Below are 15,606 nucleotides of genomic sequence, written 5' to 3'. Positions count from 1 at the left end.
AATGTAAAGTTTGGTAACAAAGAAATTTTTAAAAAATTATTTAAGTTGTTTTAGAGTATTAAGGTCTTTTTGTATCACCATACATACAGTACACAGTCGAGCACTTAAACAGTTAGTTGTTTTTTCGAAGGATCCTTTAGGGCACATTTGAAATAAGTAGTAATTCCACGTTGAAATGGTTTCAAACTGACAGAATGAATAAATGAATACAATAATGATGAAGGGGGCGGGGGAGGGAGGGGGGTTCGTCGCTAATCGAAAGATGTTCAATTAAAAGCTCAGTCACATATCTGTTACACAGTTCTTTATTTGATATTAATACATTACAATGATTCTTGGGTCTAATTCTTAAATGATTATTGCTAAATTTATGACTTGCCTTTCAATATACTTTTAAAATTAAGGTAATAAAAGTTTCATCATGATACAGTATGCATTAATATCTAAAGTAATAAAATAAAAATATAAAATCCTTGAAATAGTCTTGAAATAATTCTGCAACATAAAATTGAATAGTTCAACACCAGTAGACTATGAGAATGATTTTATATTGCTGCACTTATCAAAACCTGAACAGAAAATGTTCCTCTAGATATTTTATTTTGTTTCCATGTTATCGTCATCATGCACATCTAAATATATTTATTATAAAGGTGTTTGCTAAGACTTTCTTTTAATGACCTGAATGGTATACCATTTTGTGTAGATCTACAGTAGTTCTTCAGTTTCTGATGAAGGGAAAGTAAAGAGGACGTACTATTGAACGTTTAATGAAAGCTTTGGTCTTTATCTTTAATATATTATTGTTATATTATATTCTCCTCAGGTGGTGATGGGTAACATGCCACAAGGTGCAGAAAAGAAAGTGATAAGAAACGCCCTACCCCTTCAGGCATTTTTCCTCCTGACAACTTTTCTGTGACATATTCGTGTGGTTTTGGAACCAAGCAGCCCGCTCATGGTAACACGTGCCCCTGACTTGGCCGAGGCCAGGGGATCACTCTCAGATAGTTACTTCTTCTTCAATGCCTTCTCAGCGGCTTTCGTGGTCTTACCAGCGGCCTCCTTCTTCGACACCTCTTTGATGACACCGACAGCAACCGTTTGCTTCATGTCGCGAACGGCAAAGCGTCCCAAGGGCGGGTACTGCTGGAAGGTCTCAACGCACATGGGCTTGCTGGGAACCATTTTAACGATGCAAGAGTCGCCTGACTTCACAGCCTTGGGACTCGCTTCGAGCTCCTTGCCAGTACGTCTGTCGATCTTAGTCAGAAGTTCAGCGAACTTGCAAGCGATGTGAGCTGTGTGGCAGTCAAGCACAGGGGAATAGCCAGCCTGGATCTGGCCAGGGTGGTTGAGCACGATCACCTGAGCAGTGAAGTCCTGGACAGCCTTGGCGGGGTCGTTCTTGGAGTCGGAGGCGACAAAGCCACGTTTCAGATCCTTAACGGAGACGTTCTTGACGTTAAAGCCGACGTTGTCACCTGGTACAGCTTCAGTCAGAGCTTCATGATGCATCTCAACGGACTTGACCTCAGTGGTAAGGCCGGTTGGGGCGAAGGTGACAACCATACCAGGCTTAAGGATGCCAGTCTCAACGCGACCCACAGGCACTGTTCCAATGCCACCAATCTTGTACACATCCTGCAAAGTGGAAAGGAAGTCATTAATTACGTAACAGAAACAAGTATTGATTGACAAGCGTTGAACCCTTACCAGGTGAAGGATCTAAGCTTTAATTTACCCAGACCAAGCAGCTATCCCTACACGAAACCGAGAACAGACTTTCACAGTTTTAACTATTCATAGAATGAACACATAACTGAAGTCATATATTATTGCTTAGTACCGCCAGAACCTTAGGAAACACTGTTCAAAAGCAACCACAAGTGAAGGGTATAATGATAACATTGATAATAAAAAAGGGATGTATTTATTTCTCTGTGTAAGCTAAGTAGAACCAACTTTCCTTAAACGAGTTACCTTTTATTCAAATATCAGCAGAGAGAGAGATAGAGAGAGAGAGAGAGAGAGAGAGAGAGAGAGAGAGAGAGAGAGAGAGAGAGAGAGAGAGAGAGAGAGAGAGAGAGAGAAACATTATTGTCAAATTAAATAGTCACGTGTCAGAGAGCTTTGCTCTGGTATGTAAGGCTAAATATATAAAACTTTTTCTGCTACTAAAACTTGACTAAAGAATAAGAACTTCAGTGATAGGAAAAGATGGAAGATGAAAGTCGTAAACATGGTTGAAAATAGGATGTCACGGGTAAAAGAGTGTATTTTTGGTTAAGTGTAGTTGAAGAGTAGTCATAACCAGAGGGCTTCTGCAAAATCAATAACTCTAGATTGATTCGACTCGACGACTACAGTATATTCTTTCGACGACGTGTTACATTAATGAATAATCCTTCATTATCCCTACAATAAATAAATAAACAAATAAAGAAATAAATAAATAAATAAATAAATAAAACTGGCATTGTTTCACATATCTAAGGCCTACAACCTTGGATAATGAAATGCCCATTTTCTTTAGATCTGGTGCGGATCATAACTATTTACCTTCATATTTAGTTACGCAAATGGAATGTAACTTAGGTATGGATATCAGTTGGACTTTACAGACATCTGTGGTTCGTAGCTAAACGGTACTGATTTCCTGATATAGGTACTGATGATTCGGCACGTGCAGTAAATTTGGTTAACCAATAAATATATATTTATACACATACACACACATATACATACATACATACATACATACATACATACATACATACATACATACATATATATATATATATATATATATATATATATATATATATATATATATATATATATATATATAAGTATAACTGAATCACGAAAGTATGGAACGTGATGAATATATAAATAAAGGCAATGCCACGAAGGAAGAGAAACGACGGAGGTGGTGCTAGGCCTTTCGACTCATTGTCCTTTACTTAGCTAGGTAAAAGACAATAAGTCGAAAGGCCTAGCACAACTCCGTCGTATCTCTTTCCTTCGTGGCATTGCTTTTATATATATATATATATATATATATATATATATATATATATATATATATATATATATATATATATATATATATATGTATGTATAAGTATGTATAGATTTTATTGAGAAGTGAAGCCATATGTAAAAAGGACTGACAAGGGAGAAAAGTTTGGGTTTAAACAAATAAGAGGATGTGCGGATCAGGTGCCTGTTATGAGTTATGTGAAAAGTTTTAGAGCGCAGGGGAGGAGCTCTAAGTGGCATGCGTGGAACTTTTGGTAGGTTGAATGAAGATGCATTGCAGGGGGTGTTGAAGATGAATGGCGCAGAAAATAATTTATTGATAGACATTGAAAGTATTCGTGATGGAAGCAAAACGTGTGATGGAACATGTAGAAGAGACACCTCGTTGATGCAGTACGACTCTTCAGATACAGTTCGATTTACTAATAAGGAAAATTAACCTTTACTTATCTTGTATTCTGGTGTAAAGGTGGGCCTAAGATAAGGGTGCATTTGCCAGTATGCCTGTTTTGTGATGCAAGAAGTAAGAAATGGGAAATGTTATGGGATAAGAAAAGGAGATTTGAAGGCGCGTGGAAAGTTTGCAGATGATAGAGTACTGTTTGATGAGAGTGAGTAGAAGCTACAGAAATTGATGAGAAAGTCTGAATGATAGTATGTGCAAGAGTAGAAAGCTGAAAGTAAATGTGAGCAAGAGAGAGGCTAAGAAGGTAAGAAAACCGGAAAGATGGAGTAATGAATAATCAATATGGATGGTGGAAGAAAGCAAGCAGCTATCTATTTGGGTATTTATGATTAAATATAATGGATGATGGTAGGATGAAAGATGAACTGAGACCCATTGTTTGCAAAAACTTCTCAGTACATGTAGTTAATTACTATTCTTATGTATAATCCAATGTGTTTTTTCAAAGACTGTGCCATTAGGACATTTTGTTGGAAAATTGAGATAATATCAATCCAGTTTTGAGCAAAATAAAAGTAAACCAAGATTTACTAGAATTCATATCAGTAGTATTCAAGAAACCTAGTGAAACTGATTTTAATAATTTCGTTTATAGAAGTAAAGAGAGAGAGAGAGAGAGAGGAAGGGGGATGTTAAGATGAGGTTGGGGGAGGGAGAAGCTCATCTCACCTGGAGAGGCAGACGAAGAGGCTTGTCAACAGGTCTGCTGGGAGGCTCGATGTTGTCCAGGGCATCGAACAAAGTTTCGTATTCATAGGAGCCAGACTTGCGGTCGATCTTCCTCTTCTTCCACCATGGCATGTTGTCAGACCTCTCCAACATGTTGTCTCCGTTGAAACCAGAGATTGGCAGAATGGGGACAGTTGCTGGGTTATAACCGACCTTCTTAATGTAAGCAGAAACCTCTTTGTGGATTTCCTCAAAGCGGGCCTCAGAAAATTTGGGTTCAGTGCTGTCCATCTTGTTGACGGCTACAATGAGCTGCTTGACACCCAGGGTGAAGCACAACAGTACGTGTTCACGGGTCTGACCGTTCTTGGAGATACCAGCTTCGAACTCACCGGTACCGGCAGCTACAATCAACACGGCGCAGTCAGCCTGAGATGTTCCAGTAATCATGTTCTTGATGAAATCACGATGGCCTGGGGCATCGATGATGGTCACATAGAATTTGGTGGTCTCGAACTTCCAGAGAGCGATGTCAATGGTGATACCACGTTCACGTTCAGCCTTGAGCTTGTCCAATACCCAGGCATACTTGAAGGAACCCTTGCCCATTTCACTGGACTCCTTCTCGAACTTCTCGATGGTTCTCTTGTCAATGCCACCGCATTTGTAGATGAGATGGCCGGTGGTGGTGGATTTTCCGGAGTCGACGTGGCCGACAACCACGATGTTAATGTGAACCTTCTCCTTTCCCATGGCTGGTGCTTGGTTCACCGAAAGCTTTCAACACTGCGAAAGAAAAGCAAGTCTTTAGTATTTACCACCAGGAGTAAATGTAAAGAATCGTCATGAAACATTTGTTACGACGACTTAAAAAAAGTTACAGTTTCATTTTTAACAAAATAATCTATCTTGATGGTACCTTTTTGTTATTGTTTATTACTTTTTGTATTGGTTAACTTCGGTAACGCACTGATACGCCGTTTTTCAGTGGTTTCAAATCCTCCCTTTATGGAAAGCCTTCCAGTTTGTAAATAACAAGGCGTGTTGTTTCGATATAATATACTCGCCAAATGTCTATAAACGTAACAGCGATAGAAAGCGTGTGTGAAACAACTGAAAATCGTCATAGTCTCATTTCATGCTTGTTATTGTGTAATTGTCTGCGCAGCATTTTAAATATCTACCAGTATTGGATAAATACTGACAATATCTTACCCCATATTTCATAACGCAAAGGGGACCTGCATCATTAGCTTTTGCCTTTATCGTATAATAATAATAATAATAATAATAATAATAATAATAATAATAATAATAATAATAATAATAATAATAATAATAATATCTTTATTTCAGTATCAATGCATGTTTCTATGCAGGCTGTAGCTCCAAATGTTGATTCTCTCCCTCCCTCTCTCTCTCTCTCTCTCTCTCTCTCTCTCTCTCTCTCTCTCTCTCTCTCTCTCTCTTCCAAATACTAAATTGCTGATGACATGCGTCTCTTGAACGACAGTTTCAGTTATAAAACCCCCTCATACACTCATGCAGCAAATCTAATCAGCAGTGCGTCGACCATTCTTACATATATTGAAGCCTGTTATCTTCAAGTGTCAAATCAATTCCAGTGCCTCAGTTCTAAGTGAACTTTGCTGAGCCGCTTTTGCAATTGCTTGGTCCCCCTCTCCTTCATTCCAGAAGACCCAGTGGTAAACCTATGACACACCCTGGTTTGTCTTTTCACAGCATCATCCCAAATCGACCTTTGTCATCTTTCCAACTGCTCCTTCTCCTCATATGCTACCGCTCAGTCCAATTTTGAAAAGCTCTAAATTTGTTGTTGTTGTGATTATTTAACGGATAATTTCACTCTGAGGCAGTGTATACGTAATATCTTCCTGTTTTTTTTTTTCTAACCAACACGAGTGACACTGATGGTATTTGGGTAACTAGGTGGTGCCAAAATATTTTTGGGGGGGCCAAAGAAAATTACACAAAACTAATGTACCAATTCTGTTTTTAGTAACATACTATTCTCAAATGAATATATCCATGTGAATGAAGGATATTAACTCTGAGCAGCAGGAGCAAATTGCATTGCACTTATTCAAAAGTGTAACTATAGCTTCATTCACTTCATACATAAGTTGATAACATTGAGTTGGATCAAAATATCATGAACAAACATGTCATTTGTGTTAAAAACCTATAACTATATCCATTCATTTCTCAGATCTATGTAAGTTGTAAAGGTAACAAGAACCAAAATAATGTCATTAGATATATTGCACAACTGTAAATAGACTAAAAATATTTTTTTATTAAGATGACAGTAGACATCGTCATGATCAGCGTCTGGCAATGACGGTAATTATTCCACAGCACCAGTGGTTAATTACAAATCTCTTTCGACCGTCGCAGAACATGATCGCTAGGGCGAAAATATCTGCTTTTGACCACTAAAGGGTTAAGTTTAGCTACAAAGGAAATTTCAACTGGGGGCCCAGTGGGGGGGCATGCATCTGACTGATGGGGCCCGCCCCCCTGGCCCCCCCGATGGTGACGTCAATGCATCCATATATGAATTATTGATTATATTGTTATGTACTTATTGTTTCTTTTGATTGCATAAACTGTGATGTATGATGTGACACCAATTGTACATGGAAGGACGTGCCTTTTCATAGGCAGTATGCTTAAACCTGGTTTCATGGGGAAGACTTGAGTTTGTCTCAGTGATGTGTGCTGATCGGACATATAAGAGCTTTTTCGTTCCTCTTCTGAGATAGATTAATAGGGTTTATTTGCAAACAAATGAAATGCCTTACTAATTTCCTTCCAGAATACGGAATGCTTCTCTGTATCGCAGCATTGTCTGAGAGAGGCCGAGATTCTGTGGGTAATGTAACTCTTCCTGTTTTCCTCTTCTCTTCTGTTTCTAAAGATAGTTTCTTTTCACGCATACACACACACCCTACATATATGTGTGTGTGTATATATATATATATATATATATATATATATATATATATATATATATATATATATATATATATATATATATATATATATATATATATATATATATATATATATATATATATATATATATATATATATATATATATATATATATATATATATATATATATATATATATATGTGTGTGTGTGTGTGTGTGTGTGTGTGTGTGTGTGTGTGTGTGTATAAACAGTACATATGCACGGTCGTGTGTGAATGTGTGTGTGTATATGCTTGATTTTCAAGACACCATACTCTGAGTAATCTTTTATCTTGTGGCTAAAACCATCAACTCATCTTTTGGAGGACATAAAATAGCTATAAAACCTTTTAATTATTTTCGTGTCTAATATTGTGGAAAGTTTCTTCCAAGAAGACTCTTCTGGCAGAAAAGATAAATTTACTGTAGGCTGTTTTTGTGTTTGTTTGAGTGGATGAATAAACTAAAACTCAAAAGGGAGAAACCCCAATATAAGATTACAAAATTAAAGCAATGTTCAAAGTTGTTGTCGAAATGAATCATATTTGTTCCGATTTGGGTAACGTAGTTAATTAGGCTGAGAAATTACGATTTCAGTTTACCTTCCGAGTCTTGCTCTTCGAGTTTCGTTACAGATGCTGTCTTTATTATTGCTATTCAAATCGAGCAAGCATTCATATACAACAAGCGAACAAAGTGAGAAGGAAAAACAAAAGTTACGGTACTGATAGAGAAACAGAGCACACGAGAGGTCAGCACGACTTGCATCATATGAGACTAAACGTCTGGATAAAATAAAACTTGACGTGACGATTAAGGACAAATGGAATGAATCAGCTCTGAATTACTTCGTTAAAGGCGGAGTTGAAGGTGAATGGTAGAAATAAGTGCAATACGGAAGGACATTCACATTGGAGTCAAAGACAGGAGATAAAAAAACAGTACTGGCTGTGCTATGAGCAAGGGCCAATGCTGGGATAAGGCCAGGTGAGAGTGACAACACGTTGTTTTGTCAAGTTTGGCCTTGAGTCAAAACGGCCTCGTGCTTCTTATACAGACGATTTTGATCTCCCGGTTGTAAATATCTCTTCCTCCCTCCTGATAATATTCAGAAGAAACAATTCTTCTAATGTATTTCCACCATTCGCCTTCAGAGTTCTACCTTTAAGCAAACATTCAAAATTGTTTCATTCCATTTATCCAGACTTCCAACGCCTATCACCTATCACGTGACCAGAAAGGAAGGTTTTCTCTGTAACGGCTCCCAAATTTTTTCTACGCCCTCAGTTTGGTAACTAACAGCCTTCCCATCCCTGTGTCCGATATTTTTAACTCTAGGCAGACTCAGTGACTCATATGCTTCAAAAGTTCTCATACTGTTATTAATTCGGTTCATTGCGTTTGTAATGGGTATTTTTGCTTTTATTGCAACTGCAAAGCTCTCTTTCTCCTCGTCGTTCCCTCCATTATGTTCCACTCGAGCATAAATGAATGATATCGTGCATTTCTAACACAAAGCAAAACAATACACGAACGACATCGCTCCTCCATGTGTCTGCTGCCAAGCAAGTGATAAGGCAGAACCTCGAGGTACTTGAGTGGCGCTGTGTTCAAGTTCAGGAAGCATCTCCTCCGAGATGATCAGTCATGTCTGCCTTACATGTAAGTAGGATACGTGTGTGTGTGTGTGTGTGTGTGTGTGTGTGGGTGGGTGAATTCAGGTGACAGGCGAAAGGATGGACCTTTCTTTGATATATTAACGTATTGGTAATAAAATCATTACAGTAAAAGACAAAAACTGATATCTTTTTAAGAAATACCTTTCTAATATGAACAGCTGCTACTGAAACAAAGTTCAGGAAACAAAGAAAGACCTAGAATAGAGCAAAAAATCAATTGGTTAACGGCTAATTCGCCAAAACTATTTATAAACGATATAAAAAAGAAACCTCGCTCTAAATAATTCTAATGGTTTCACGCCCAGTATATATTATGGATGAGGATACTAATCTCTTCTGTGGTGAGTGGCCAACAACGTCATTCTAAATAAAAGGGCGTAAAGATTCCTCGTCGTGAGGAAGAGTTCAATTGATATTACTCGTGTACAGTGTTCATCGTAAGACGAATTATTGCGCATGAATATTTCATCGGTTATTAGTAACGAAATATCACTCTGTTATCAAACCGAAAACCAAATGGTTTCATGGCAAAAAATATTAATCCAAAATGTAAGTCAAACTACGTCCCAGTTACTCAGTCTATATGAAAAAAAATCACATAGTGAAATGTTGAGTTAAATATACGCAGAGTTACTGGTCTATGCTGTGGGACGAGAAGAGTTTTTTCAACTCAATGCTGGTGAAACTCGCATAACTACGCACACACGCGCGCGCGCACGGGCACGTTTGGGTGTGCAAAAATCACGAGAGTAGAACGTGATGAGCATAAACTGCGTCTCAGGCCACGAACAGAAAGTGAAATACTTGATTCGAAATTGCTACTGACATTTTTAGACTCACTATGAAACGTTAACACAGACACAACAAATTGATACGAGACGTGCGGTCTTTACAAGATAAGCTTCATAATGACATCAGATAAGTCGGCTTTAGAAAGCAGTCCAGGGATTATTTCCACAAGTCGTCCTTTTGTGCATGAGATTTATATAATTCCAAAATATAGCCCTGGCTAAAGTCATTATTGTGTCGGCCTTTGCCGAGTCAATTTTATTTTCAGAGTTAAGCCACTGGGTTGGCTGGGTGTTATTTGTAATACATTTTGCGAATGTTTATTTTGGGTTCTTATACACCGTATGCGCTTTAAGATGTTTGGCTTAAATCAAATCAATTACATTCTGAACATGGGATATTACATATTACAATATTACTACTATCTATGGCTATGTTTATGTAACATCTTTTTCAACATGCCACTATATTTAAACAACACCTTCACATTTCGTTCTGTAAGAGGAAAATGTTAAACAATTCCCAAAGAAATGTAGACAGAGTGCATTATTTATTAACTTCTTTTTCTCTAATTAACAGTTATAGAAAGCTTTCTTAGCTATATTTTAAAAAATCCAAAAAGAAAAGAATATTTAGGATATCACAGAGTATTAACGATTTCCTCCATTTCAGTCAACTCATCTTCAGTATAATTTGTGTTACACATTCTTAGGGCCCTCAGACACACAGAAGCAACAGAGGAATAATATATTTGGAATTGCCTGAATAGAAATGCATGTATAATTTACTGACAGACTTTCGAAATATGGAAACTTTCAATTTATTGGGTTGTCTAACAACCAAAACATCTCGGAAACGATAACTTTTTATTTTTTTGTTAGTGTAAATATTTTGCAAGGACGAGGGCAAGAAAACCCTCCAGGTTCTTTTAGAACTCACGGGAGGTCGTCCACACACGCATACTTCTAAGAATAAGGACTGCCGTTCACCTGCAGAGTTTTGTGCTTCCCAAAATATTAGCTGGTGTTGACTGAAGTGATGTTTATGAATTCCAAGCGAGGTGCATTGCTAAGTCTTAATGCCATGTGCAGAGAGCAATACAGTGGTGAACTGTAATCCGCCTGATGTACAAAAGAATGTGAACATCACGTTGATAAGATGGACGTAGTGTTTTACTGATATTACCAAACTACTTAATTGGTATAACCCAGACTACATTACTGAAAGCGGTCACCACAACGTGTGTGTGTGTGTGTGTGTGTGTGTGTGTGCATGTGTATGTGTATGTATATATGTGCGCGCGCGCGCATGTGTATCAACTAAACACAAAAATTATAGCCTTAAACACTCATATAATTTGTGAATAAAGTTAAGAAAGTCTGCAACAATACGGAACTGTCTTTCATTTCTTAAAAATAACTAAACGAGTGAAAATGTGCTATCTCACCGAGCAAATCGATTATTGGAATCAATTACACGAAGGTTACAACAGCGACTGAAGTAAAGATCTCTGAAGCGGACAAATTCGATGCAAGCAAGAAGCACAATATCCCATGTAATTAAATCGTGTTATTTCCAGAGTCTATAAAGAATCTCAACTTCTTGCACACAAACGTAGACGTTGTTTCCGATAGCAAAGTAGATAATTTCGATGATAAACCTGTTGTTGTATAAACCATCACTGGCCTCACTAGACAAGGTCCGGGGTCTACATTTTCTGTTTTTCGAACACGGCCATCCTTCTCTGCGGAAGCTTGCTAGGCGAGTCCATGTCAGTGTTGATACATGAGACCATGTGTTTATTCTGAATAATAATGATAACAACAACAGTCAACCTGAGACTTAACTATATGAGGAAAGTTAAATCTTCCAAGGACTGATCGAAAACGTTGACAGGTGCACAGACAGAAACGAGCGTCTGCAACAGGGGAGCAACAGCAATGGCCACACATGAGCCGACAATCGATCATGACTGCACTGTCGAGAGCGCGCCCCATTAAAACGAGTGATAATCAAACAGAAAGAGGAGAAGGAGAAGGAAAGGAAAATTATATATGAGCAGCGGAAGGAAAGAGCGGCGGGGGATAGGATAAAAAGAGGGTGGAGAGGCAGAAATAGGCGTTCCAGGTCAGCATCATTGATTTTAGAATCTCTCTCTCTCTCTCTTCTCTTCCGCCCAATGACGTAACTCCCAGCACGCACTCTTGCAACCTTCTCCCCCGTGACCTTCAGAATTCGAGAGGGACGACTGTTCCAGGTCGACAGAGAGAGAGAGAGAGAGAGAGAGAGAGAGAGAGAGAGAGAGAGAGAGAGAGAGAGAGAGAATGTTATTTTGTTTTTCCTTTATTACCGAGACGTTCCACCTCCTCTCGGAATTCACGAGTACGTTAGTGTATCTTTTTTAAGGGCGGGGGTTTTGTTGGCCCCGTTCATGACCTTTGTTATGTTTGTGGCTATTATTGGGTCCTTTGTGGATTTTTTGGGGTTAGTGTTGTCATACAGCTTAGCCTGTTCGTTCAGTTACTGCCTCCAAATTTTGTTCATTTATTCCATTTTTGTTTGACCTTAACTTAGTTAAGTTTCATTAAATCCTAATCGTCTTTTTTGTAGATAAAATAGCATCATATTACTGGACTCAAATGTTTATGATAAACAGTGAAAATGTCACGAATTTTTTAACTATTCCACAACAACCAATAGTTTCAAGCTGTTTTTCTCCGAAAGGCAATATCATTTGCATTTGTTAATGTCATCGCACCGATTCAGTCTAATTTACGCCACAGCTTGTTATTCAGTCTTAAAAGATTATTATTTAATTATTTTGAGTCTCTGGACATCGTGAGTATGAGCAATATCTTAAATTACAGATCTCGATGCAACAAAAAATTTCCTTTCACTTACTGAGTTCGTTCGGTCAGTGATTACTGCAAGTTTTTAAAATGCTGGCCTCTCTTTTTCCTGAGTTGAATTAATTTGAGAGAAAACAATTCTTGCAACATTGGTCATCGAATATTAGGCCTAACTAAGGCGATCAACATCCTTCAAATTGCTGCTAAAAATGATCGAGCATCTGTGCTCAAGCTCGCCCTGAATGGTCTTGTTTAAGGCTATTTTTTCCCCTCGGAGGGGGTGGTACCGGGTGTTGCCCTTACTGTTTTCGGTAAGTCGTCATTGGGAGGAGTTTCTTGCCCACGCCCTACCCATTAGACGTTTAATTACTGACCAGACCCAACAATGCGTAGCTTTGCACTGATCAGACTGCCAGTAGTATAACGAACATATCACTGCCGTCGGCTGGCGGGAGGGCGGCTGGGAGCCAACACATGCGCACACGCACGCATATAAATAAATAAATAAATATATATATATATATATATATATATATATATATATATATATATATATATATATATATATATATATATATATATATATATATATATATATATATAATTTGCTCTTCGTTTTATCTCGTAAAATCACGTAATTCTCGTCCTATGTTCTGTGGATGTTTACTTTGCAAGGCTAAGGCATTTTGGCTGTTTCACAAGTGCGTATACTTATATCCACAAGTCTAGTATCTAAACTGTGCACTGGTATTGAAACCATATTGACTGAGAGAGAGAGAGAGAGAGAGAGAGAGAGAGAGAGAGAGAGAGAGAGAGAGAGAGAGAGAGAGAGTCGCGAATTATTGAACAAAATTCACGTCAGGAATTCCTTGCGGGGAAACAACGATTTCCTATAAATGCGCCGAGGAAGAAGGCTGGTTAAGTGGGACTATTCGAGGGCATTCGCTGCTTCTCTGCTTCATCCCAGAAATGATCCATTCTCTCTCTCTCTCTCTCTCTCTCTCTCTCTCTCTCTCTCTCTCTCTCTCACACTCACACACACACGCATACACCCATTTTATTCCTACTCATTTGCACCTTCACATTGCTTCTAAATTCTATGTTGTTAAACATCTGTCAATGAGAGCAGCACGAAGGATTCCGAAACTATACACGTCTAAAAGTACTTCCACAACAAGCGTTGGAAAATGCTGATATTGTTCGACGCTGAATCCTCATCAAAATAGGACATGAAATCAATATGAAACTTGTTGAAATGCTAATGCAGCCTCTATTTGAAACACAACTCACGTTTACTGACACGATATTCTTTTCTGCCGTTCACATTTAGAAGTTTATTCTTCTTTTCATTTTTAGGAAAGTTAAACCTTGTTCGAAAATTACATGAGATAGTTTTACAGATCTGCAAATATATGGACACCTTTAGTTTTCTCAGAAACACCGGATACAAAGGATACTTATTTATTTTGCAAGGTTAAACTTTTTACCTTTAAGAGGTCAAAGAGCAGGGAATACTGAAAAGAATTAATTTGGGCAACAAATTAAAAAGGAATTTTCTTAGCTAGGCTTCTGTTATAATTGATTACAGGATATTAAAAGTGTACTTGAGTAAGATGGTAGAATATTAAAGGAAATCATCTGCAATAGATTTTAATAATATTTTTATACTACGTCATAACAGATTGAATAGAGGGGGGAGGCTTCTTCAGAGCGGCAGCCATTTCAAGGTGAATGTAGGCATTAAAATATTGAAGTGCGTGTATTGGTTATACGACGGAGCATAAGTCCTTATATAATGACTAAAGAGAACCCGTTGTTTGATGCAATGATGTGTGTAGATGTAAAACGAGCACAATGAGACTATGGCATGGTGGCCCTATGATAGGGTTTTTGGCAGTGAAGGGTAAGAGCATGCCTTGTCGCCCGGCCAGCTAAAAATATACAGGCAGCCCCACACCACGCGCTTCTACTCACCACTACAGCTCCTTTGGAACTTCTCGCAAAATACCAGCGAAGTCTTTTGTATGGGCAAATGCTAATAAAAAAGAAACTAAATTACGATAAAGAAGAGGAGCGATGTTAGACGCCTGGTTGGGAAGGAGGAAAGGTTTGGCTTCCGGTGTGACCTCCGTCGCTCCTTTTTAAAGGGGAAGGCTTCAAAAGCTCTGTTCAAAGATGGAGGCCTTATTTACGTTTAAATTTCGTTTGTTCTGATTTAGACACGAAACTTACAATGGCCGCACATTCTTATTCTTTTATATGCATTCAGATTAATTCCAAAAACACAAATCATGAAAATTCTCTTTTCTTAATTAGTCCCAGAGGCGTAGAAATGCTAAATACTAAGATGAACGTTAAATTATATTGATCTGATAATATATATAATCTTAAAGCTTCTTCTGTTAGGTTAATAAGAAATATTCACTTGATGACAGTAATCATTATACATGTGGCTCGATTGATTATTTAAAAAATCGCACATTGATCAACCATCGCCACTAAGCAAGAATTTTTATTTTAGCTACAATTTAGAAAAGTGAACTGACCCCAGTATCAGTATTTTATTAGTATTAAATAAAAAACATTATTTGAGCATATTTGTGGAAAACATAGCTGACATTATGTACTTCAGGTTAAAGAGATTGATCTTTGTCGCCGCAAGCATTCTCAGTCAGCCATTCTGCGAAATGGCGTATAATTTTCAAAATACTGTTTGACATGGCGTTTGACTTTCACTGTCGCGTAGCACAGAAATTTTCACATCACTAATACACTTTAGCCCATCTCCACTTTGCTTATTTAAGTGTGCTAGGCCAAGGTAGTCGTACCTGGACGCCGGCTTGGCAGAGAGAGAAGGATGACAGGTTTCGACCAAGGAATACTGGGCACCTACCCTAAAGTAAGTATCCCCAAGCGACTGAACAAATTTATAGCTAGCAGTCTTCCTATTGGTCGGTGAACTCCGACTAACCAATGAGAGAGAAGCGCTGCTATTCTTACATTCACTAAAATGGGCAAAGGATCAATGCTGGGTAGAGCATGCTGCAATTGAGCGTTAGAGGGGAGTCTCTAATTCTTACCCTCAACCTCCCCATCGTAAATATGTCTATA

General features: G+C 38.1%; 1 protein-coding gene across 5 annotated transcripts; it reads right to left on the bottom strand.

The window, feature by feature from the left end:
* Nucleotides 1-289: 289 nt before the first annotated feature.
* Nucleotides 290-15,534, bottom strand: LOC136853467 (elongation factor 1-alpha-like). Of its 5 annotated transcripts, none has more exons than XM_067129066.1 (3): nucleotides 15,324-15,534; nucleotides 4,181-4,966; nucleotides 290-1,644 (listed from the first exon to the last, which is right to left on the bottom strand). In XM_067129066.1, exons 2-3 carry the CDS (start codon nucleotides 4,931-4,933, stop codon nucleotides 1,012-1,014), a joined length of 1,386 nt encoding a protein of 461 aa, XP_066985167.1. In that variant the 5' UTR covers nucleotides 4,934-4,966; nucleotides 15,324-15,534; the 3' UTR covers nucleotides 290-1,011. The 5 variants fall into 5 exon arrangements, with proteins under 5 accessions (XP_066985167.1, XP_066985170.1, XP_066985168.1 ...); XM_067129069.1 differs by having other exon boundaries at nucleotides 15,389-15,502; XM_067129067.1 differs by having other exon boundaries at nucleotides 15,123-15,349.
* Nucleotides 15,535-15,606: the final 72 nt, after the last annotated feature.

The sequence above is a fragment of the Macrobrachium rosenbergii genome, chromosome 27 (genome assembly GCF_040412425.1).
Source record: "Macrobrachium rosenbergii isolate ZJJX-2024 chromosome 27, ASM4041242v1, whole genome shotgun sequence".
NCBI classification, from domain to species: Eukaryota; Metazoa; Arthropoda; class Malacostraca; order Decapoda; family Palaemonidae; genus Macrobrachium; species Macrobrachium rosenbergii.
The sequence above is the reverse complement of the archived record's forward strand: the minus strand, read 5'-3'. Positions and strand labels throughout refer to the sequence as shown.

Bases quoted from the DNA above. Each gene is read 5' to 3' on its own strand.
- LOC136853467 (XM_067129066.1), bottom strand. From the start codon at position 4,933: ATGGGAAAGGAGAAGGTTCACATTAACATCGTGGTTGTCGGCCACGTC. The intron at 1,645-4,180 runs GTGAGATGAGCT...TCCACTTTGCAG, and splicing joins CTCTTCGTCTGCCTCTCCAG to GATGTGTACAAGATTGGTGG.